Here is a 22,459-nt window from a genome sequence, read left to right as displayed (position 1 = left end):
GGACCCTGCCCCGCGCGCCCCCAGGCCGGTACGGGGGTGCCCCCTGCCCCGCGTGCCCCCGGCCGGTACGGGGTGGGGGGACCCTGCCCCGCGCGCCCCCGGCCGGTACGGGGGGGGGACCCTGCCCGCCGCCCCAGGCGTACGGGGGTGCCCTGCCCCGAGCGCCCCCCGCCGGTACGGGGTGGGGGACCCTGCCCCGCGCGCACCTGCCCACGCCCCCCCAGGCCGGTACGGGGGTGCCCTGCCCGCGTGCCCCGCCGGTACGGGGTGGGGGACCCTGCCCCGCGCGCCCCCGGCCGGTACGGGGGTGCCCCCTGCCCCGCGCGCCCCGGCCGGTACGGGGTGGGGGGACCCTGCCCCTCGCGCCCCCAGGCCGGTACGGGGGTGCCCCCTGCCCCGCACGCCCCCGGCCGGTACGGGGTGGGGGGACCCTGCCCCGCGCGCCCCCGGCCGGTACGGGGTGGGGGGACCCTGCCCCGCGCGCCCCCAGGCCGGTACGGGGTGGGGGGACCCTGCCCCGCGCGCCCCCGGCCGGTACGGGGTGGGGGGACCCTGCCCCGCGCGCCCCCGGCCGGTACGGGGGTGCCCCCTGCCCCGCGCGCCCCCAGGCCGGCGCCGACGCGGCTCCTCTCTTGCAGCTGAGCTTCGCGCTGAGCGTCCTGGGGGGCCCGGCCGTGCTGCTTCTCGACGAGCCGACCACGGGGATGGACCCCGAGGGGCAGCTGCGGATGTGGTGAGGGGCGTGGGGAGCATCCCCGAGCGAATGTGTCACCTGTAACAGCTGACCCTCAAAAGCATTGCTGGTTATGTCAGATCCAGTGGTGAGAGTTGGTGATTATTTTGCGTGCTGAAAGATTTTCTTCCCCTTGGACTCACTTGTATGAATGCACCTAAGCAACTGCTTTGCAGTTGTCATTTGGAAGTCTGAAATTTCCCACTAAAAATGTCCTTGATGCAATAAAAAAAAAGAAAAAAAATTAAATCATTGTTTATAAAGGGAAAGATAGCCACATTACCAGAAAGAAACAGTATGAAGAAAAAATCCTGATGTCATATCACATCCAGTTTTTATTAAGGAGAAAAAGGTAATTGGAACTCAATCCTCACTCTAAAAATTTCATTTTCATCTTAGCTCTTCTGAGTAAGTATTCAAGGCTCATTTTTATATTTAATCAGATCAATCTATCATTAAGTTTAAATCTTTTGCAACATCACCCAATACATAATTCTTATGGAAGGAAGAATAAATTCCAATGTATTCTCTTTTTTGACATGCAAAATATTCATTTTATCTTATTTAAAAATTCTTTTATTGAAGTATAATTGATGTATAATATTAGTTTCAATTGTACAATATAATGATTCAAAAATTTGTGATAGATTATACTCAATATATTCTCTAATCACTAAGAATTTTCTGAAATCTGTCATTTCTGTGCTTTCGGGCATATGTCATTGTTACCACGCTGTTTCATAAGGTCTCATCTGTCCTCCTACTGCCTTCCCATAAATCTGATTGAAATACAGCGTCTTTGTAGACAAGCGTGTACCCACCATCACTCCCTACATCCAGCCCAAGCCCTGCTCCGAACAAGACGCCCTGTTTTCTTGGTTCTTTCTGTACCCCTTGTCCCTCCGAACCTCCTGTCTTTGAGGGGTGAATCTGAATTCACTATTTGTTTCATAAGTGCCAGTGGAAATGCCGTCACGTCATTTTCACATCGTCTGGAGCTTCCCCACTAGCTGACATTTATTTTCCGTGGCCTCACTCCAGGCAGCTGATCCGGGCCTCCATTAGAAACGCGGCGAGGGGCACCCTGCTGACCACCCACTCCATGGCCGAGGCGGAGGCCGTGTGCGACCGTGTGGCCGTCATGGTGTCTGGGAGCCTGAGGTGGGTGCCGGCCAAGCCCACGCTGGGTCCCCGGGCGTGCTCTGAGGGAGGGCATCCCCACACACACCGTGGTCTCTGCGTGGAGCTGGGCTGGCCGACTGCCCTGGTCCCAGGGCCCCGCGTCCCCAGCGGTGGGTTTCCCCTCCCTTCCCCTGCCTGATCCTCCTCTCACCTCCAGGTGCGTCGGCTCCATCCAGCATCTGAAGAGCAAGTTCGGCAGAGATTACCTGCTGGAGATGAAGCTGAAGAGCCTGGCCCAGCTGGAGGCTCTGCACTGCGAGGTCCTGAGGCTCTTCCCCCAGGCTGCTCGGCAGGAGAGGTCAACGCCGGCTCATTCTGTTTCATCTTGATCTTTGCTCCATTTTTCTGTGATGGAGAGACATAAAAGCTTCATCTTCTCATTCATGTTTGTTTGTTTTTTTTAAACTATATGGGAATCATGAGGACTTGAGTGAGTAGAGAAACATCCAATTCCAAGGGATAGCACAAGAGGGAAATAAGAGAACCAAGTCCTGGTTTGGAAGCTGATTCTTGTAAGGGAATTAACATTCTTCCTTTTTCTTTTCTTTTCACTTTCAAGGGCCTATTTGTTTATTTAATATATTGAATTGCAGTTGACCTCACTATGTGGCGGTAGCTCTAGGCGCGCAGCCGAGCCCCGGACGAGCCTGCTGCCTGCTCCGAGACCCGGCGCCCGTTCGCGGCCGTGCCTCGGGTCCTGAATTCGGCTCTCTCTCCTCGCCTCCAGGTTCGCCTCCCTCGTGGTCTACAAGTTGCCTGTTGAGGATGTGCACCCTTTATCACACGCCTTCTTCAGTCTAGAGACAGGTGAGAGTGCCTGCCGCGGGGTGAGCCTCTGGAGACAGATCACGTTCAAGTCTTGCCTAAAACCAGCATAAGAAGTATTAATACGTGGGCCTAAAAATGTGATGTTTTAGTATAAGTGTAGTATCATACACGATAAGGGCTTCTCTTGTGGCTCAGCTGGTAAAGAATCCACCTGCAATGCGGGAGGCCAGGTTTGATCTCTGGGTTGGGAAGATCCCCTGGAGAAGGCAAAGGCTACCCACTCCAGTATTCTGGCCTGGAGAATTATGGGGACTATGCAGTCCATGGGGTCGCAAAGAGTCAGACACGACTGAGCAACTTTCACTTCACATACTATAAGTGAATAGTAAGGTTTTAACACAGTGGTTCTCAACCAGTGATTTGGCAACTTCTGGGGATACAGGCAGACCTCAGAGGTATTGTGGGTTGGGTTCCAGACCCTCACTATATATTGAATACTGCAATAAAGGAAGTCTCATGAGTTTTTTGGTTTCCCAGGGCATATGAAAGTGATATTTAGGGGACTTCCCTGGCAGTCCAGTGTTTAAGACTTTGCCTTCCAACGCAAGGGGTGCAAGTTCGATCTCTGGTTGGGGAGCTAAGATCCAACATGACTTGAAGCTAAAAAGTCAAAACATAAAGCAGAAAAAATATTGTAACAAATTCAATAGAGACTTTAAAAATGGTCCACATCCCCAAAAAATGATGTTTACACTGTACCACAGTTTATTAAGTGTGCAATAACATTATTTCTAAAAACCATAATTACTTGCCATAATTTAGAATATTTTATTGCTAAAAAATGAGAGCCTCCATCTGAGTCTTAAACAAGTAGTAATCTTTTTTTATAATAGTATCGAAGATCACGGATCAGCATGAAAAATAGAATCAGAATGGAAAATTTGAAATATCTTTAGAATTAGCAAAATGTGACACATAATGTCACATTATGAAATGAGACACAAAGTGAGGAATGCTGCTAGGGAAATGGCGCCACAGACGTGACAGGCGCGGGGCGGCCGCACACCCGTGGTTTGTGAAAGGGCAGCTCTGCAAAATGAGGCTCCCTGCGGCTTTGGCTTCCACAGCCGGTGGTGTGGTTGGGGGCACAGTTGGTGTCTAGTAGGTCTTCTAGGGGCTTCCCAGGCAGCTCAGTGGTAAAGAACCCGCCTGCCAATGCAGGAGACGCGGGTTTGATTGCTGGGTCGGGAAGATCCCCTGGAGAAGGCGAGGGCCACCCACTCCGGTGTTCTTCTCACAGACAGGGGAGCCTGGTGGGCTACCGTCCATGGGGTCACAAAGAGCCAGACACGACTAACTAAACAACAACAAGCTCTCCTAGAGGCCAGGGGCGATGTGGATCTAGTAACTCACTGTCCACGAGAAATCTCGACTCTCCGGGGTCTTCTTTCCACGCCTGGTTCTTCTCTCTTACGTATTTGCTTGTTTGGACTCTCAGTCACAATCCACATGGGTAAAAGGTAGTAAATTCAAAACTAGAATAATTCCAGACTTCCCTGGTGGTCCAGTGATTGGCTCCACGCTTCCAGTGCGGGGTGCACAGGTTTGATTCCCAGTCAGGGAAGATGCCACATGCAGGCCATAACAAAAAAACCATAAATTAAACAACAACAACAAAAAAAAGGATAACTCCAGGGGCTTTTTGTTTATAAAGGGGCTGTATGGCGAGGTGCCAGGAACAGTGCAGTCACCTGAGGCTGGACTGGACACCAGGGTTCCCATTCTTGGGTCCAAAGGGATGAGAGAGGGGGCAGTGACTGGACCCTGGGAGTCGACTCGGGTAGAATCTGCCACCTTGAGGGAAGAAGTGACCTTCAATCAAAGGACACGCTTGGTGTCAGAGAGGAAGAGGAGGGATAAAAGCCCCATCTCCTCTCTCCTCTGCCCCTCCTCCTGGGCTTTCCACTGGTGGAACCTCTTAGGAGGAGCCCCCCAAGTCGGGCTCTGGAGCAGAGAGCAGGGTGGAGGAGAGTGAGGGCGGATGCGGAGCGGCTGCGGGCGGTGGTCCAGCCTCTAGCTTGACCCGCACAGGCGATCCAGAATCTCACGTCCAGGCTTCAGTCTTGTGGCCCCTCTGCCGAAGCTCTAAGATGATGAGAGAGAGGACCATATGGTGAATATGCATTCCCATATTTAATCCAAGTTTATTACCTCGCCTTTTATCTTTAAGATCTGTCCATGTGTGCCCTTGGTACATGACTTGGCAAATTTATAAGTGAAAGACATTTGCAGTCCTAATACATGTCCATCCTTCTGCAGTTAAACAGAACTTTGACCTGGAGGAGTACAGCCTCTCCCAGAGCAGCCTGGAGCAGGTGGGTCTGTTTTTCAGATCTCACAGCAGGTGGCTCAGAGGGTAAAGCAGCCACCTGCAACGTGGGAGACTTGGGTTCAGTCCCTGGGTCGGGAAGATCCCCTGGAGAAGGAAATGGCAACCCACTCCAGCATTCTTGCCTGGGGAATCCTGTGGACAGAGGAGCCTGGCGGGCTCCTTGGGGTCCCAGAGAATCAGACATGACTGAGTGGCTAACACTTTGCCCTTCACGGAATATGAAGATAGAAGGTGTGCACACGCTCTGCACTCACTCGGGGCTACAGGAATCAGTGGTCACCCCATCTCTTTATTTCTTCCTCCGTTGCAGGTTTTCTTGGAACTCTGCAAGGAGCAGGAGCGGGATGATTCTGATGAAGAAGTTGATCTCTCTGTGAGGTGGAAGCTCCTGCAGGAAGAGCCTTAAAGCCCAAATCCACGATTTTTAAGGCAATATTTTATAGCGTTAATATACCTTGGCTCAGATATGATTTCAAAATGCTTTTGAAACTCACGTCATCACTTTTCTCAATAACATGATGGATAGCGGGACTCAGGAGTAAGGTCAGAGCAGTGACGCTCAGCGGACCAGGCAGCTTCTGAAACAGCAATTGAAACCAGGGTTCCATACAGCAGCAGATTTTTAAATGCACCTAATTATGGAATTTTTATGTTTCTGAGAATGATACAGAAATTAATTTTCTTCCTCTGACCTTTAAAATCTTAAGTATTGTCTCATCTTTTTAAGTAGGCAGGTGGCTAAATGGTAAAGATTTCGCCTGCTGCTGCAGGAGACACAGGTTTGACCCCTGGGTCGGGAAGATCCCCTGGAGGAGGGCATGGCAACCCACTCCAGTATTCTTGCCTGGGCGATCCCATGGACAGAGGAGCCTGGTGGGCCACACAGGATCACAAGATTGGACAAGACTAAACAATGACTAAACAACGAGAAGTGTAAAGTAAGACAGGCCGCTCACGGTTGCCATAAGGGAAGTGGAACCCAAGGATGTCACGGGAGCGCGGTCTTGCTCCCTTCATTTCTTTGCACCTGTTCTTCATGTGCTCATCTCCCTTTCCCGTCACTTCTCAGATTTCAGCTTGTACAGTCATGTTGTATCTGTTGCGACGACACAGGAGATGTGAGACCTGTTAAAATGGTTGTAGTGAGAATTTGAACGATCAAGTCGAGGAAAGTTTAAAAAACAAACCCTTCTTACAATTTTGAATCACAACAAACTGGAAAATTGTGAAAGAGATACAAATACCAGATCACTTGACTTGCCTCTTGGGAAACCTGTATGCAGGTCAGGAAGCAACAGTTAGAACTGGACATGGAACAGCAGACTGGTTCCAAATAGGGAAAGGAGTACGTCAAGGCTGTATATCGTCACCCTGTTTATTTAACTTATATGCAGAGTACATCATGAGAAATGCTGGGCTGGATGAAGCATAAGCCGGGATCAGGATTGCCAGGAGAAATATCGCTAACCTTAGATATGCAGATGATACCACCCTTATGGCAGAAAACAATATTATTTTGGGGGGCTCCAAAATCATTGCAGATGGTGACTGCAGCCATGAAATTAAAAGACACTTACTCATTGGGAGAAAATTTATGACCAACCTAGATAGCATATTGAAAAGCAGAGACATTACTTTGCCAACAAACCTCCATCTAGTCAAGGCTATGGTTTTTCCAGTGGTCATGTATGGATGTGAGAGTTGGACTATAGAGAAAGCTGAGCACTGAAGAATTGATGCTTTTGAACTGTGGTGTTGGAGAAGACTCTTGAGAGTCCCTTGGACTGCAAGGAGATCCAACCAGTCCATCCTAAAGGAGATCAGTCCTGGGTGTTCATTGGAAGGACTGAAGCTGAAGCTGAGACTCCAATACTTTGGCCACCTGATGTGAAGACCTGACTCATTTGAAAAGACCCTGATGTGGGAAAGATTGAGGGCAGGAGGAGAAGGGGACGACAGAGGGTGAGACAGTTGGATGGCATCACTGACTCAATGGACATGAATTTGAGTAAACTCTGGGAGTTGGTGATGGTCAGGGAGGCCTGGTGTGCTGCAGTCCATGGGGTCGCAAAGAGTCGGACACGACTAAGCGACTGAACTGAACTGATAATTTTGAAGCATGTTTTTATCTTCTGTTTCTTATGATGTGAGGGCCTACTGCACAGTGCTAGAACTTTATCGGTACCGCTTTCTTATGTCTGTGTGTGCTGTGACCTCTCCAGCTGACCGTCCTATAAACACCCTGAAGTCGATGCAGTTTCTGGTGTGTTCTTACTCAGCTGAGTCGTCGCTGCTTCTCTCCTTGCTCTTTCCGGTCGTGTACTGAACTGTGTTCCCCGCAAACTCATAGAGCCATTCTCCAGGGTGGCTGTGTTTGGAGGTGGGGCTTGTAAAGAGATAATTCAAGTTAAGCAAGGTTGTCAGGGTGGGGCCCTGATTTGAGGACATTTGTGTTTCTCTAAGATGAGGGGGCAACAAAGGTCCTTTGCCAACAAAGGTCCGTCTAGTCAGGGCTATGCTTTTCCAGTGGTCATGCATGGATGTGAGAGTTGGACTATAAAGAAAGCTGAGCACTGAAGAATTGATGCTTTTGAACTGTGGTGTTGGAGAAGACTCTTGAGAGCCCCTTGGACTGCAAGGAGTTCCAACCAGTCCATCCTAAAGGAGATCAGTCCTGGGTGTTCATTGGAAGGACTGATGCTGAGGCTGAAACTCTAATTCTTTGGCCACCTGATGTGAAGAGCTGGCTCATTTGAAAAGACCCTGATGCTGGGAGGGATTGGGGGCAGGAGGAGAAGGGGACGACAGAGGATGAGATGGTTGGATGGCATCACCGACTCGATGGACATGGGTTTGAGTAAACTCCGGGAGTTGGTGATGGACAGGGAGGCCTGGAGTGCTGCAGTCCATGGGGTCTCAAAGAGTTAGACATGACTGAGCGACTGAACTGGACTGAAGAAGAGAGAGACGCCTCAGTGACCTGTAGGCTCACAGGGAAAAGGTCCCCTGAGGGCACAGTGACAGGTGGCCGCCTGCAGACCAGGAAGCAACCAGATTCTCTGGCTTCATGATCGTAGGCTTTTAGCCTCCAGAACCATGAGAAAATAAATTTCTGCAGTTTGAGCGTCTCCTGTCTAATGATTCCTCCCTTTTCCCATCACTGCGCCTCCCAGCCTGGGCTCGAACCCACTCCCTTGGCAGTGAAAGCTGGACCACTGGACCGCCAGGGACTCCCCTGTGATACTGTTATTTATAATCAGAAATGAATGCTTGGCCTTTGCCCCCTTTTTAGCACAGAGTTTTTAAAACCTCTGGAATTCCCAAAAGGAGGAAAGCTGCATTGGTGCCTTTTGTTATGTTAACGTGATAACCTGGGACTGAGACTCAGGTAGGGGGGGTGGTCAAGAAAATCAATCTCATGATTAAAGGGTTGGAGTTTTCAGGACCACCCCCTGACAGATGGGGAGGAAGGGAGCCTGGAGGCTGAATCAGTCACCAGTGGTTAATCACCAGTGGTTTCAACAATCATGCCTACATGATGAAGACACCCTAAAAACCCAAGTGTCACTCGTGGTAAAGAACCTGTCTCCAACGCAGGAGATGTGGGTTCCATCTCTGGGTCTGGGAGACCCCCTGAAGGAGCGCATGGCAGCCACCCCAGTGTTCTTGCCCGAGAATCCCATGGACAGAGGAGCCTGGCGGGCTACAGTCATAAGGTTGCAAAGAGTCGCAAAGACATGACAAGCTACTTAGCGTGCACCCAATAGGCTAGTAGACAGAACTAACAGAGAAAATGAGCAACATCAAGCAACTAGATCCAACAGATATTTATACAATACTCCACTCACTCAACGGCAACGTGTGTGTTCATTGCGTTCAGTGGCTCAGTCGTGTCTGACTCTCTCCGACCCCGCGTGCCAGGCTCCTCTGTCCGTGGGGTTATCCCAGGCAAGCATATGGAGTGGTTACCGTTTTCTCCTCCAGGAGATGTTCCCGACTCAAGGATCAAACCTGTGTCTCTTGTGTCTCCTGCATTGGCAGCTGCGTTCTTTACCACTGGGGTGACTTGAAAAGCTCAGAAGAAAGCTTGCCCAAAAGGTGGAATTGAAACACTGTCGCTAGACAGCTACAGGTTTGAAGCCTGCACCCCAGACCACTGAGGATCACTCCGCTCGCTCAAAGTAGAATATACCTCTTTTCAAGCACATGCAGAATACTCACCAAAACAGATCATAGGCTGGGATCACAAAACAAGTCTTAACAAGAGTGATGTTCAAAACAAATTTTCAGACCATAACAGAATTAAACTAGAAATCAATAACCCAAAGACAACAGGAAGATCACCAGATGCTTGGAAATCAGGCAACATACTTTTAAGCAATTCATGGGTCCAAGAGTAAGTCTCAAAGGAGATTGGAAAATATTCTGAACTGAATGAAAATGAGGAACAGAGGAATGAAAACCCTAATTATCCAAATGATGCTTTGGAGAAATCTTTTCTCTGATCAAACCATTTACTTTCTCCTGGTTGAAAGACAGTGCTTGAAATTTTGATATTGGCCATACCATCTTAGACGTCATAGAGAAAAGCTACGGATGTTGAGTTTCCCCTGTAATATTGCTCTTTTTCACATGATATGGCCAGACAGTCACCTATAAATGCCACTGCTTGGCGGGACCTGGCCGGGTGTCAGAGGAAAGACAAACAGTTGAAGACTGACCATGTGAGTGTGGTGCTCCTCAGGACCAACAGAATCTTTTCTGAAAGCGGTCTTCACGGGAGTGTTCACAGATGTCACACAGTTACAGCCAATTCTAGAGATGCAGTGGAAACCAGGGGGAAAACGTGGATCTTTTTCTTCTAAATAAGAGACCAGTGGATCAGCTGTGCTCCTGAATTCCTTGCTCCAAATTTCTCAAAAGTAAGTTCATTGTATTTTTTCCGGTTTTGTTTTATGTGTTATGGTGTTTTTTTTTTCTTTTTTCCTTCTCATCACAAAATTATAAACAAGGCTTTAAGAAATAAATGCCAACCATCTGTGGAGGCATTTATTTTGAAAAATAAGGAGCTGTTTTGATGTTTGGGGATATTTAATGTTTGATATTACAAAGATGAAAATATGGAATTAAAACATCAGTTTTTAAAAATGATGCAACTGGTTTTAAGCCAGAAATAAGTGTGAAAATTTGCTAACAAATTAATTGTGGAGAACTAAGAGTCTTGAGACCTGAGAAAGTGGATTGTTTTTGAAGTTACAGATGTTTAATTTAACTGCACAATAATTTAGGGCCAGCCATTCTGGTTAAACTGCTTTTCTGACCTCAAGACTGTTTACAGAAGTATTTTTATTGTCCTTATCTCTCAGGCTCTAAGAATTTTAGAAATGCAAGATGCTTTCCAGTTTTCACTCTGCATACCATGTATTGAATCAGAATGTGAAATGTGTAGCTTCTCCTTATCACAGTATTATCTCAAATGCATTGTGATTGTGCTAAGATGCTTCGGTCAAGTCCGACTCTTTGTGACCCCAGGGACTGTAGCCCGCCAGGCTCCTCAGTTCATGGGATTCTCCAGGCAAGAACACTGGAGCGGGTGCATGCCCTCCTCCAGGGGACCTTCCCGACCCAGGGATCAAGCCCGCGTCTCTTACGTCTCCTACAGTGGCAGGTGAGTTCTTCACCACGAGCTTGCAATAAATAGAACTTTCACGCTCCTGTAGCACAGACACATTGTTCTGAATTTCACGACCACAGAGGAGAAAAATCAGCCATTAAAATCTGAAACTATCTACGAGATGTATGATAAGGAATTTCAGTGATTGCTACACTTTGGATGACCTCCAGCGTGTATATGAACTGGGAAAATAAAGCCGGCAGTGTTCATTCACAATGGAGACATCTAAGGGGCGGAGCCAAACTGAAGTTTCCACACTTTCCGGGGCTGTGGCTGACCCCGTGGTGAGGGGGTCACCCTCGTGGACACCCGCCCTACACCGCGGTCCCAAGCGGCCCCCTTCCAGGTGTCTACACAGGCTCTCTACCCTCGGGGCAGCGCGGGGGACCCCCGGCTCCCTCTCCCTGGCCCCGGACCCCTTCCTTTCCTCTGGGAACTGTCTCCCTCCCTCCAAATGTCATCCCGGGCCCCCCATCACGCCTCCTGGGTCTGCTTCTGTCTAGAGTGCCGCTCAGCTCATAGCAGCCACAGGCAGGCTCTTCCCCCAGCGAGGCGCTGGCCAACGTGCCTCCCGTCAACACCGCTCCGCACCTCTCCTCTGAGCTTTGTCTCCAGGAAACGGCACCGACCAGAGCATCGTCCTGCTCGTAACCAACAGGACGAGAGCTCCGGGCGGCAGCCAGCCCGCTCCCAGTCGAGGGATGAGGTTGCAGCCTCCACGCGGTTTCTCTTCGTGGCCAGCGTGACCCACGCAGGAGAGGGAGCGGCCCGGTCACTCCAGGTTCGGGACTTCAGGGCCGCGTCCGGGACAGGCTGCTGGCTCTCTGCGCTGAAGCCCTGACTCATTTTTTCAAGCCCCATCCCTGGCGTGTTTCCCAGAAAACTGAGGCCTGTTCCAGATTCTCTTTATTTGCTAAAATTCAGCTGAGACGCACTGTGTCTTCCTGCAGTGAAGACCCTTCGGGAGCAGTCAAGTCCTGCAGCAAGACATATTTGTGTAGCGTTGGTTGATCAGGGCTACGGAACGGAAAGGTGTGGTATTATTATTATGCACGAAAGCATTGGGGGAACTGCTGCAATAAAATCAATGAACAAATCTCCTACCTAATCACCACCCCGCCCACACATATTCTGTGTCTGTCTCTCTGCTCAAGGTTGAATGTGCTAAAGCTGTGACTTGTGGCTTATCTTCCTGCCCTGTGGTTGCCAGTGCAGACCTCTGGAAGAATAATGCTGCCCTTTGCAGGCAGTTTTAGGTAGAGTCCTTGGAATATTTTCACAGTGAACTCACCTATACACAAGTCCAAGGGTGCTGGTTTTTTAACCTGCTAAAGCCTCTCAAAGCCCAGTCCAGGTGGAGTTCCTGCCCTCCATCTCAAGCACAAACTCAAGTATATTACAGCCTCGCCATAATATCCTGCATAAACCACTAGCAAATCTAATTAACTGTTGTTGTTCAGCCTCTAAGTCTTGTCTGACTCTTTTGTGACCCCGTGGACTGTATCCCGCCAGGCTCCTCTGTCCGTGGGATTCTCCAGGCAAGAATACTGGAGTGGGTTGCCACTTCCTCCTCCAGAGGACCTTCCTGACCCGGGGATCAAACCATGTCTCCTGCACTGGCAGGCAGATTCTTCACCTCTGAGTCACCAGGGAAGTCCAAAATCAACTATACTCCAATTTTTTAAAAAATGCTTAAAAAAGAAAGAAAAGTAGGTGGAAAGTGATTTTGGCAAATCTGTACCAGGACCGGCTCATCTCCATCCCAGGGGACGAGGACCCTGACCCGTCTCAGGCTCCTCTCCTGTCCCCGGCCCTCCTGGGGCTCAGCCTCTCGTTGCCACTGTGGATCCTACTCATTCACTCATTCATTCATTAAGTCATTCGCTCAGCCCACCCGCCCAGAGCAAAGGCTTCAGCCGGCTTCCACCGGCCGCAGGCGCACCAGCCTCCCTCTCCTCTCCTCTGGTCCCACGTTCTTGTCTCTGATGGTCTAGAAGCTATGAGTGGAAGATGCTCCACCTTTAGCCCAAGCTTCCTTCAGATGAGAGAATAGTAAGAGCTATAAGCTTTGAAATAAGGTCCCAGAGAGCGGACCTTTCCAAATCATAAGTTAATCCATCAGCATGACAAAAAATGGGCTGTGACAGACTGTGTTCCGTTTAAAAGTTAAACTCTCAGAGTGAATTGTGGGACCAGAAAATCAACGGGGTGGAGAACCCTATGTGCGTGTTTGGGGGCCAATGGGCGTGACTTTCACTTTGTGGGGTGTTTCTGTGTATTTCTCTGTGTGTGTGTCAATAAAACGGTACTAGTCAAAACTCAGTAATATCTGCACTTAAGGAGAATGTTAGTGTTTCTTTGTGGAACGTAGATGCACATGTATTTAAAATTAAATTTTATCTGGACTTGTGTATTATTTTGTTGCCTTAGACGCTGACCTGTTGCCTGGTCCCTAAGACAGTCTTCTTGTGTCCATTACACCATAAAACTGACCACAGGCCCCTGCCACCACCAGGCTCGGGCCTGGTTCTCCGTCCGAGCCCATTTGCTCTGCTTCTCTGAAATATCCCGGATCCATCAGTATTCTCTTTTCCTTGTCACGGCTCAGAAATTATCTTTGCTTCTTTGCCAGCTTTTCTGAGGAAGGGGATTGAATCTCCTGGTCCTGGGAGGCTGTTCCCACTCCTGCCCATAGCGTTCATGGTCCATGACGCATCCTCCTTCCATCCTCGGAGCCGAGCATCCGGCCACCTGGACTGGTCCCTCGCAGCTCTCCCCTGATTGGCGCTGTGGCCGGCACTGGCCTGGTACTGCTGGGGACGCATCGCCCGTCCGCTGGGCACCGATCAGGGCTCTCACCACCCTTCTCGATCTTCTCTGGTCGGTGAGAAGGGTCTTCAGTCCAACTGAGGGCATGCTGGCCTGGTTTCCAGCAAGAGGTCACAAGCATCTTTCTCGGTAACCTTCTTACACAACCCTTTCCAAAAGGCATCCTCCCTTCCACCTCGTCCCTCTTCCTGGCTGACATGAGGGGCAGAAAGCCTTCTCAGCAGCATTTCTCCCTTAAATGAACCTCTCAGTAACATAATACCAGCCCTTCGTCCCCAAACCCAAGTGAATGCATCGGTATATTTTTAACTGAGTCCTGTGCTTAAACCATGAACGATACTTATCTTAACTTTCTTATTTAAGATTTTTAAAAAGCTGATTTGTACTATCAGTCCAGTTCGGTCGCTCAGTTGTGTCCAACTCTTTGCAACCCCACGGCCTGCAGCATGCCAGGCTTCCCTGCCCATCACAGAACTCCCGGAGCTTTGTATTATATGCTGACTCATGAGACCATCTGGATGTAAAACTACGTGATCCCCTGACACACATCCTTCTCTGCTCAGCTGAACGGAGCCTGACCTGGGAGCACAGCCTCCCCAGCGCCCTGGAGCAGGCGGGTCAGCCTCACGGATTCGTCCCATCCCCGAATACGAAGGTGGAAGACGTGCACACGCTGCGTGCTCACTCGGCACCATGAGAAGCAGGATGACACTCCTGTCTCGATTTCCTCCCTCCTTTCAGGTATTCCCGGAGCTCTCCACGGAGCAGGAGCTGGATGATTTAAAGGAGGAACCTGACCCCTCAGTGAAGCAGAAGTTCCTCCCACAGGAAGAGCCTTGAAGCCCCAAACCCCCCATGTTCCCCTTTGAGCCTGTGGTTGTTTACTAAGACATTCATTTTTATAGCTTCGGTGGCATATTTGTAGAGACCACAGTGTAAGCACTGATGTGGTTCTCTGTGGGTGGAGAGGAGGCGTGAGTGCTGGATCAGTGCAGTGATAATGTGGGCAGAGGCATGTGGCTGAGCCCAGCCTGCGGGAATGTCTTAGTGTCTCTACAGGTTACCCTGATTCCATTCCTCTGTATAAATGGTGAATAAACAAGGTTACTTTTAATTGTTTCAGTTTCTGAGTATGATAAACAAATCTTCTTTAATTTTTTCTTTTATCACTTAATTTAAAAAAATGCTTACCACCTCACCTAGACCCCTTTCCAATTTGGAGAAGGCCACCACTAACAAACTATAAGATAATTATCTTAACTGCCTTGAGGATTGGAAGATGGGGTATTGGGAAAAAGAGAACTGAAGACTTCCCAGAGCCCTTTATTTTCAGAACTGCCACCTGAGCCATTCTTTATAGAGAGATCATGGCCCTGGTTTGTGACCATTCAGTATGAGATTCTATTGGACTTATTGCAGAAATGCAAACCACAGCTGCTGGGCATTTAGATCCAGCTGTCTCAGCAACGTCACATCCAGTTTCTGCTCGTTGGAAAGTCCTTCATAAAAGACCACTTCCTTCCTTTTCTCTGATGAGGGGTTTTGAATAGCAGAGATGCTTAAAAACAAATACAAAGAGATGGCTGTGTCAAGGTGAATGCAAATTTCTGGAACTCTATGCTGCATATCTACTATTCAAAAGATGGGGGGTTATGGATAAATGGTGTTCTGTGTTTCAGAAAATTGAAGAGCCTGGGTCCTTTAAGAAATCCCAGCAGGGCAAAAAGATGTTGGCAAAGAATTCAGAGAAGGAGGGTATGAGTTCTGGAAGGAGTAGGATGGTGCTGTTGGTGAGAAAGAGGTTTCATCTGCTCCTCAAAGATTCTCTCAGCTGGTCTAATAATCAAATCGACATGTGAGAGAGTAACAGGAGAAAAACAAATTTATCTTCATACATATGGGAATCCTACATACACAAGAGGTTCAAAGACAAAAGGGTAAGATGAGGAATGAATATATATGCCCTCCTGAGCTAGGAAATGGGGCAGGGACCTGGGCTTCCAAGGGGAGGAGGGGACTCACAGGACGAGGAGAAGAGCAGGTGTTGAGTGATTGGAGGTGGGCCACTCAGATAAAAGGGGTCCCTGGCAATTGTCCTCCTCCTGGAAAGACCCCCTTTTCCATTTTCCTAGGTAACTGGTGGAGGGGCCGACGTTTCTCGAGGCCTCAGGGTCTCAGCTGCCTTCGGCTCAGGATGACCCACGTGCAGAGATGGTGCGTGTTGGGAACGCTCGTTCTGAACCCCTTCAAGGGGCTGCTGACGAGCTTCCTTCTCAAGTGTTTTCTCTCTTGGGACTTTTGTGGGAATCAGACGCAGAAAGCATTACATGGCTTATGTGTTAGATTTTAGTCACCCCATACAATGAACGTGGCTCTTAGCTTAAACATACAAGGATTTTAAAAGAAAATGATCAGAGACTTCCCTGGAGGTCCCACGGTGAAGACTTGGCCTCCCAGTGCAGCGGGTGTGGGTTTGATCCCTAGTCAGGGAGCTAAGATTCCACACACCTTGAAGCCAAAAAACCAGAACAGGAAAAATGGAATCAATACTGTAACAAATTGAACAGAGACTTTAAAAATGTTCCACATCAAAAAAGACTTTTTAAAAATTTTCAAAGTAAAGGAAAATGATTACATTACAGAATACAATATTCACAATTATTATTCATTGTTCATATCATCTCATCTTGATTGGACTTCCTGGTGGCTCAGACAGTAAAGAATTGCCTATAGAAGACCCAAATTCAATCCCTGATTTGGGAGGATCCCCTGGAGAAGGGAGTGGCACCCCACTCCAGTATTCTTGCCTGGAGAATTCTCCGTACGGACTGAGGAACTTGGAAAACTATAGCCCAGGGAGTCGCAAAGAGTCAGACACAACTGAGTGACTAACACTTCACATCTTGATTAAAGGAGTTGGGACAGCTTACAATAAAAATAAAGTGCTAATAAAGACCATTAGTACATGGGTTAAAAAATAAATAAATAAAAAACAGGAAAACTAAGTGATACTGAGAAAATACAAAGTGAGAAGAGGGGAAAAATGGGTAAAAATTCAGGCATGTGTGAAATGATACACCATTTGTGACAATGGTTTTAAAATGGAGTGGAATAGTTTTTCATTATTAAAAGGGCTGCAGCTGTATCTCAAAGGAGTCAGTCAGTCTTTCCAGGTTTCACAGTAAATGGACATTTGACAGTCCTGCAGCTGCAGAAGCCCTCTGGGAAAGAGAGCGACGTGTCTATCAGCCTAGAACATTCCACAAAACAAAGGGGAAGTTAAAATTATTGTGAAAGTTACTCCACCATGGTGACATTCTATTAAGAGAAACGTTTCTTTTCTGTAAACTACATGAATGCTGGCATAAGAGAACTCGACATCGTATAAAAACTCATCTTCCTTGTCTCATAAACCATAGAGCAGTCATCCCACCACTTCCAACAGAAGTAGAAGGAGCAATCAGATGATTCTCCTTCATGGAGAAGAAGCATAAAACTGGACAAAGTTACAGTCAAAACTTGCAGTGTCTGTACATTTTTGAGTCAACTATTGAGCATTTTCTTCTACAAGGGATCTTCTACAGTTTGGGTACTGTGCCAAAGCAAAGTTATTCAAGGTCAAGGGGGGAATTTGAAATTTCACAAACTTTGGATAAACATTCAAGACCCAAAAAAGAAAATCTTCACCGTACTATCTGCTTTACTGTTGCTCACTAGGAAACTCAGTAGTCATGCCGTTAGGGTCTGAGTATGACTTCTTTTGTGCCTTTTCCAAGTCAAAAGAATAGGCTTGGCTCTGAACCTATTTATCTTTGACAAATCCTGGAAGGAAAACAAACCACTTGGGCTCTTCCATAAATAGTCTTTTTTAAAAATCATTGAAAATAAAGTGCATTTTCTCTTTCTCCTTGTTCCTGAGACTTTGGTGCAGATCAGCCCAGTTTTCACCACTCCGTCCCATGATGACACGAAGAATTCCACCCAGACACTCAAGGCTTTGCTTCAAAAGGATAATGGAGCCTCTCTCTGCTGCTGCAGCTTACCCCAGTGTTCAACAGCCTTTATGAAGAGCAGCACGCCCATTCCTTCTCAATATAATAGGAGGTGGAGAGTCTTGCATAAGAAGTGGAAAATGGTCTCTTTGCTGCTTGATTTCTCTGTCATTTGCTGTCTCAATCTTTCTAAAAAATACATTTATTTGTGTATGAGGCTACACTGGGTCTCGGTTGTGGCATGCAGGGTCTTTAGTTGCGGCAAGCAACCTCTCAGTTGTGCCTGTGGGATCTAGTTCCCTGACCAGGGATCGAACCCAGGGCCCCTGCGTGGGCAGGTGGATTCTGAACCACTGGGCCACCAGGGAAATCCTCAGTTTTTATTGGGTCACTAACATGCTAAATTCTGAGGCTATACCGATGAGTAAGATACACTCTCTACTCTCAAGAATCTCAGCTGAGTAGGAGAGAGAGAGACAAATTAGGTGACTCAAATAAAATATAATAGAGGCTATAATTCATGGGTGTCTAATGTGTTGTGAAAGCAAAGAAGAAGAGGCTAATAGTTCTTCCTGGGGACCATTCCACCATCACTCTCCCCTAACTGACCATACTATTGAAGGAGAGAGCAAATTTTATTATGCGGTATCTTATTAGACACAATCTTATAATACTCAACCCAAACTAAAAAGAAAACATGAATTTAAAGGCTATTTTTTAACTTATGCAAATATCTTTGAAGCAGCCTAGGATTTAAAAAAAAATCACCAAAGCATGGGGGACAAATAAGTGAAATAATTTGACTACCAGATGTGGTCATTCTTAAGTTTTACTTGTAGTTTTTGCCTAACAAGTTACCTATCAGCTCCCATAAAATATAGTTGCTTCAATTATTATAACATAGCAAATTCCAACTTTGTTAAGTCATTCTTTATCTTTTTTAGCTCATTTATTTATCTATTTGATGTGAACCAATTTTAAAGTCTTTGTTGAGCTGATTACAATATTGCTTCTGTTGTTTATGTTCTGGTTTTTCCTGGCCATGAGGCATGTGGGGTTCTTAGCTTCCCAGACCAGGGATCAAACCCACACCCCTTCACTGGAAGGTGAGGTCTTAACCACTGGACCACCAGGAAAGTCCCCATTCTTTCTTATTAACCTATTCTTTCTCGTGTGTATCTCTAAGTTAACATCACCCGATACTTTGCTGCACAGACAATACCTGCCTCTCACAATCCAAATTTTCTGTTAAAATGTTAATCCAGTTGCATTTGAGCTTTGGGGTATGACAAAACACTTGCTTATGGCAGAGCACGAAGTCCTGCGGCTGTCTTACTGGATTCAGAAATCAGCAAGGGTTAAACCTTGCCTCCATCTTACAAGAAATAAATAAACAGCTTGACCTCTGACACCTCACGGAATCGACGTGTACCCAGGAGGAGCCTCTGCTTGGCACTGAACCTCACTCTCTGAACCACTTGGGAAGTCAGAGCCTCACATCTGCTTCAATTCACGATGCTGGACTCGAAAAACATTTTGTTGGTCTGTTTTTTGGTGTGGGAATATAGTGTGCTGTGGTCACCCTGGACAGATTAAATAGTTGTGATGTTTTCCATTAAGTTGTTGACTTCCTGCAGCTGTTGAAAAATCTCTCATTAACACTGGCTTCCAACGTCAGAGGCCAGGCCCTCCTCTTAATCATTCGCATCTTGCTGTCACTGCTGCGTGGAGGCGGCAAATGTGCACACATGTCCAGCCAGGCTGGCCATTTGGAAGTTTGCAGGTCCAAACTGATATCATGCTGTTTAAAAGAGGCAGCTGAACAAAATGATCATCCCATTTTGCTTCAAAACTAACTCAAGGAAGTTTTGCTTGGAGTGCGATGAAGTATGACCTCTCGTGTTCTTTGCTGTTGTCCTTCAGTCGCTTCAGTCCAGTTCAGTTCAGTCGCTCAGTCGTGTCCGACTCTTTGCGACGCCATGAACCGCAGAACACCAGGCCTCCCTGTCCATCACCAACTCCCGGAGTCCACCCAAACCCATGTCCATTGAGTTGGTGATGCCATCCAACCATCTCATCCTCTGTCGTCCCCTTCTCCTCCTGCCCCCAATCCCTCCCAGCATCATGGTCTTTTCCAATGAGTCAGCTCTTCACATCAGGTGGCCAAAGTATTGGAGTTTCAGCTTCAGCATCAGTCCTTCCAGTGAACACCCAGGACTGACCTCCTCTAGGATGGACTGGTTGGATCTGCTTGCAGTCCAAGGGACTCTCAGTTGCTTCAGTTGTGTCCAGTTCTTTGCAACCCCATGGACTGCAGCCCGCCAGGCTCCTCTGTCCGTGGGATTCTCCAGGCAAGAATACTGGAGTGGGTTGACATTCCCTTCTCCAGGGGGATCTTCCTGATCCAGGGATCGGACCCGAGTCTCCTGCATCTCCTTCAGCAGCAGGTGAATTCTTTACCACTGAGCCGCCAGGGAAGCCCTCTTGTGTCCTACCGTTGGGGAACGTGAGAATAAAAAGGCACTGCAGGGGGTCGTGCAGTTAAGTCCATACTGAGTCAGGTGACCAAGGCTTGCTGGAGCATCTATAAAAATAAAATAAGAGGGATTCTTTGTGGAAAGAACATAAAAAATGGAGCTGGTTTGGCACCAAAATAAACGAGCCAGGCAGGCAGAACAGATCTGAGGTTTCGTCATGCACTTTGCTTTCTTAGAAAACCACAGGCAGACAGCTCTAAGGACTTCTAATTCTGCTCAGGTCCCACCGGGAAAGCCCCCAAAGAGAGGCTCTGAGGACAGCGATCACGGAGACACGAGGTCAAGCTGTGGGGCTCGTGGTCAGGCTGCGAGGGTCACTCAGTCCCCTTATCAGGTCGCCCTACTGTGACTTCTGTGGTTTGGTTTATAAATCCCTTGCCCACCTTCCCACCCCCGTTTACAAAGCTTTGCAAACAATAAAGCTGTCCTTTTGCTTTAAGACAAACCTAACACTTTTGCAGGATTTACTGCTAATTTAGGGCAACACAGTCCTTAAGGAAAAGTGTTTATCATTTGCTGTCAGGCTTTGTTCTACAATGCCTGTGACCAACATTCCTGAGATTGGCAGCCTCTGAATTTCTTTCCACCTACCTACCTCTGCCAGTTAAGTGTTCTTCCAAATGTGGCAACTGAGAATATTTTGTTCAGTAACAAACTTCACTCATTGACTCCTTACGCTTGTACCGGTCAGAGCCCCGCGGTGTCCCGGATGTGGCCTATTCATCTTTGAGTCCCAAGCAAACACTGATGAAGCTCACAATGGAGACGCTTGCTGCAGCGGACAACACAGTCCTCACCCTCTGCACGGACGGACCCTGAAAACAGGGAGTTAAGAGCAGGAACTCAAGAAACGGATTCAAAAGGGGAGCTGAGCCTGCTGGTACTCACGGTGGACTCTTGACTGACCCCGGGGTCGCCCCAATTGGGGCAGCCTTCTGCTCTCCACCATCGTTCCTTGAATCTTCACCCCAGACCACCCTCCAGCTCGGACTGCCCCTTTCTCATGCGCAACAACCACTATTCCATTGTAGGCACCTGCGGCATCTTCATCCTTTCCTCTGCTGGCGGACATTCAGGTTGGTTCCATGCCTGGATCGCCACCATTTTTAACCTGTTTCAGGCAATCGGTTAAACAAGTGCAGTGAGTAACGATACGCTTAGATGGCTATGAGGATACAGAGAAACCACTGAGCAGAGGACGGGCTGGAATAAGGGCACAGAGCGAGTGAATCGCTCTTTCACCCAGAGTGGTCGGCGCATCAAGTGAGATCCGGGCCAAGACGTGAGGAAGGTGAGGAAACAAACTGCGTGCGGGAGAAACAGGAGGGCCGGAAGGACGGTGTCCTGGGAGCGTGCCTGGGAAGGGCAAGGGACAAAGGACCGTCGGTGGGGAAGGCGCTGAAGAGGAAGGAGAAGAGGGCCAAGGTCAGGGGAGGAGGGGGCTGTAAGTGCTTAGACCTGGACTCGAGCGGACGGACAGCCCCTGAGGAGGCTGAGCCCGATCGGACACGCTGGTCGTGTTTTGAAAGGGCCCCTCTCACTGCGGTGTGAGCAGTAAGCTGTAAGTCTCAGACACGGAGAACTGAACTCCTCTGACACCCGAGCAAAAGTTGTCTGAAACGGACAGTAATCAGAGACTCAGGAAAGGAGTACGTCAAGGCTGTATATTGTCACCCTACTTATTTAACTTATATGCAGAGTACATCATGCAAAATGATGGGCTGGATGAAGCACTAGCTGGAATCAAGATTGCCAGGAGAAATATCAATAACCTCAGATACGCAGGTGATATCACCTTTGTGGCAGAAAATGAAGGAAAACTAAAGAGCCTCTTGATGAAAGTGAAAGAAGAGAGTGAAAAAGTTGGCTTAAAACTGAACATTCAGAAAACTAAGATCATGGCATCTGGTCCCATCACTTCAGGGCAAATAGATGGGGAAACAATGGAAACAGTGACAGACTTTATTTTTCTGGGCTCCAAAATCACTGCAGATGGTGACTGCAGCCATGAAATAAAAAGATACTTACTCCTTGGAAGAAAAGCTATGACCAACCTAGACAGCATATTCAAAAGCAGAGACATAAGTTTGCCAACAAAGATCCATCTAGTCAAAGCTATGGTTTCTCCAGTAGTCATGTATGGATGTGAGAGTTAGACCATAAAGAAGGCTGAGGGCCGAAGAATTGATGCTTTTGAACTGTGGTGTTGGAGAAGACTCTTGAGAGTCTCTTGGACTGCAAAGAGATCCAACCAGTCCATCCTAAAGGAAATCAGTCCTGAATATTCATTGGAAGAACTGATGCTGAAGCTGAAACTCCAATACTTTGGCCACCTGATGTGAAGAACTGACT

The 22,459-nt window shown here is 48.1% G+C and overlaps 1 protein-coding gene and 1 non-coding gene across 4 annotated transcripts in view; one reads left to right on the top strand and one right to left on the bottom strand.

The window, feature by feature from the left end:
• Positions 1–14,675, top strand: part of LOC122427794 (ATP-binding cassette sub-family A member 9-like) — a 63,379-nt gene extending 48,704 nt beyond the window's left edge. For 2 of the 3 annotated variants that reach the window (XM_043447557.1, XM_043447532.1), the window contains exons 34-39: positions 639–733; positions 1,775–1,894; positions 2,073–2,213; positions 2,643–2,722; positions 5,003–5,058; positions 5,386–6,368. In XM_043447557.1, coding sequence (XP_043303492.1) covers positions 639–733; positions 1,775–1,894; positions 2,073–2,213; positions 2,643–2,722; positions 5,003–5,058; positions 5,386–5,481 — 588 coding nt within the window. In that variant the 3' untranslated portion in view covers positions 5,482–6,368. Of the gene's footprint in view, positions 1–638; positions 734–1,774; positions 1,895–2,072; positions 2,214–2,642; positions 2,723–5,002; positions 5,059–5,385; positions 6,369–14,319 lie in introns of those variants that run through there. The other variant, XM_043447580.1, reaches the window with a different exon arrangement.
• On the bottom strand, positions 9,164–9,247 carry TRNASTOP-UCA. Its single transcript has one exon. It is a non-coding gene; the product is annotated as a tRNA-Sec (tRNA).
• Positions 14,676–22,459: the final 7,784 nt, after the last annotated feature.

Source organism: Cervus canadensis, chromosome 1 (assembly GCF_019320065.1).
Source record: "Cervus canadensis isolate Bull #8, Minnesota chromosome 1, ASM1932006v1, whole genome shotgun sequence".
NCBI classification, from domain to species: domain Eukaryota; kingdom Metazoa; phylum Chordata; class Mammalia; order Artiodactyla; family Cervidae; genus Cervus; species Cervus canadensis.
Note: the sequence above shows the minus strand (reverse complement) of the source record. Positions and strands in the feature narration are given on the sequence as shown.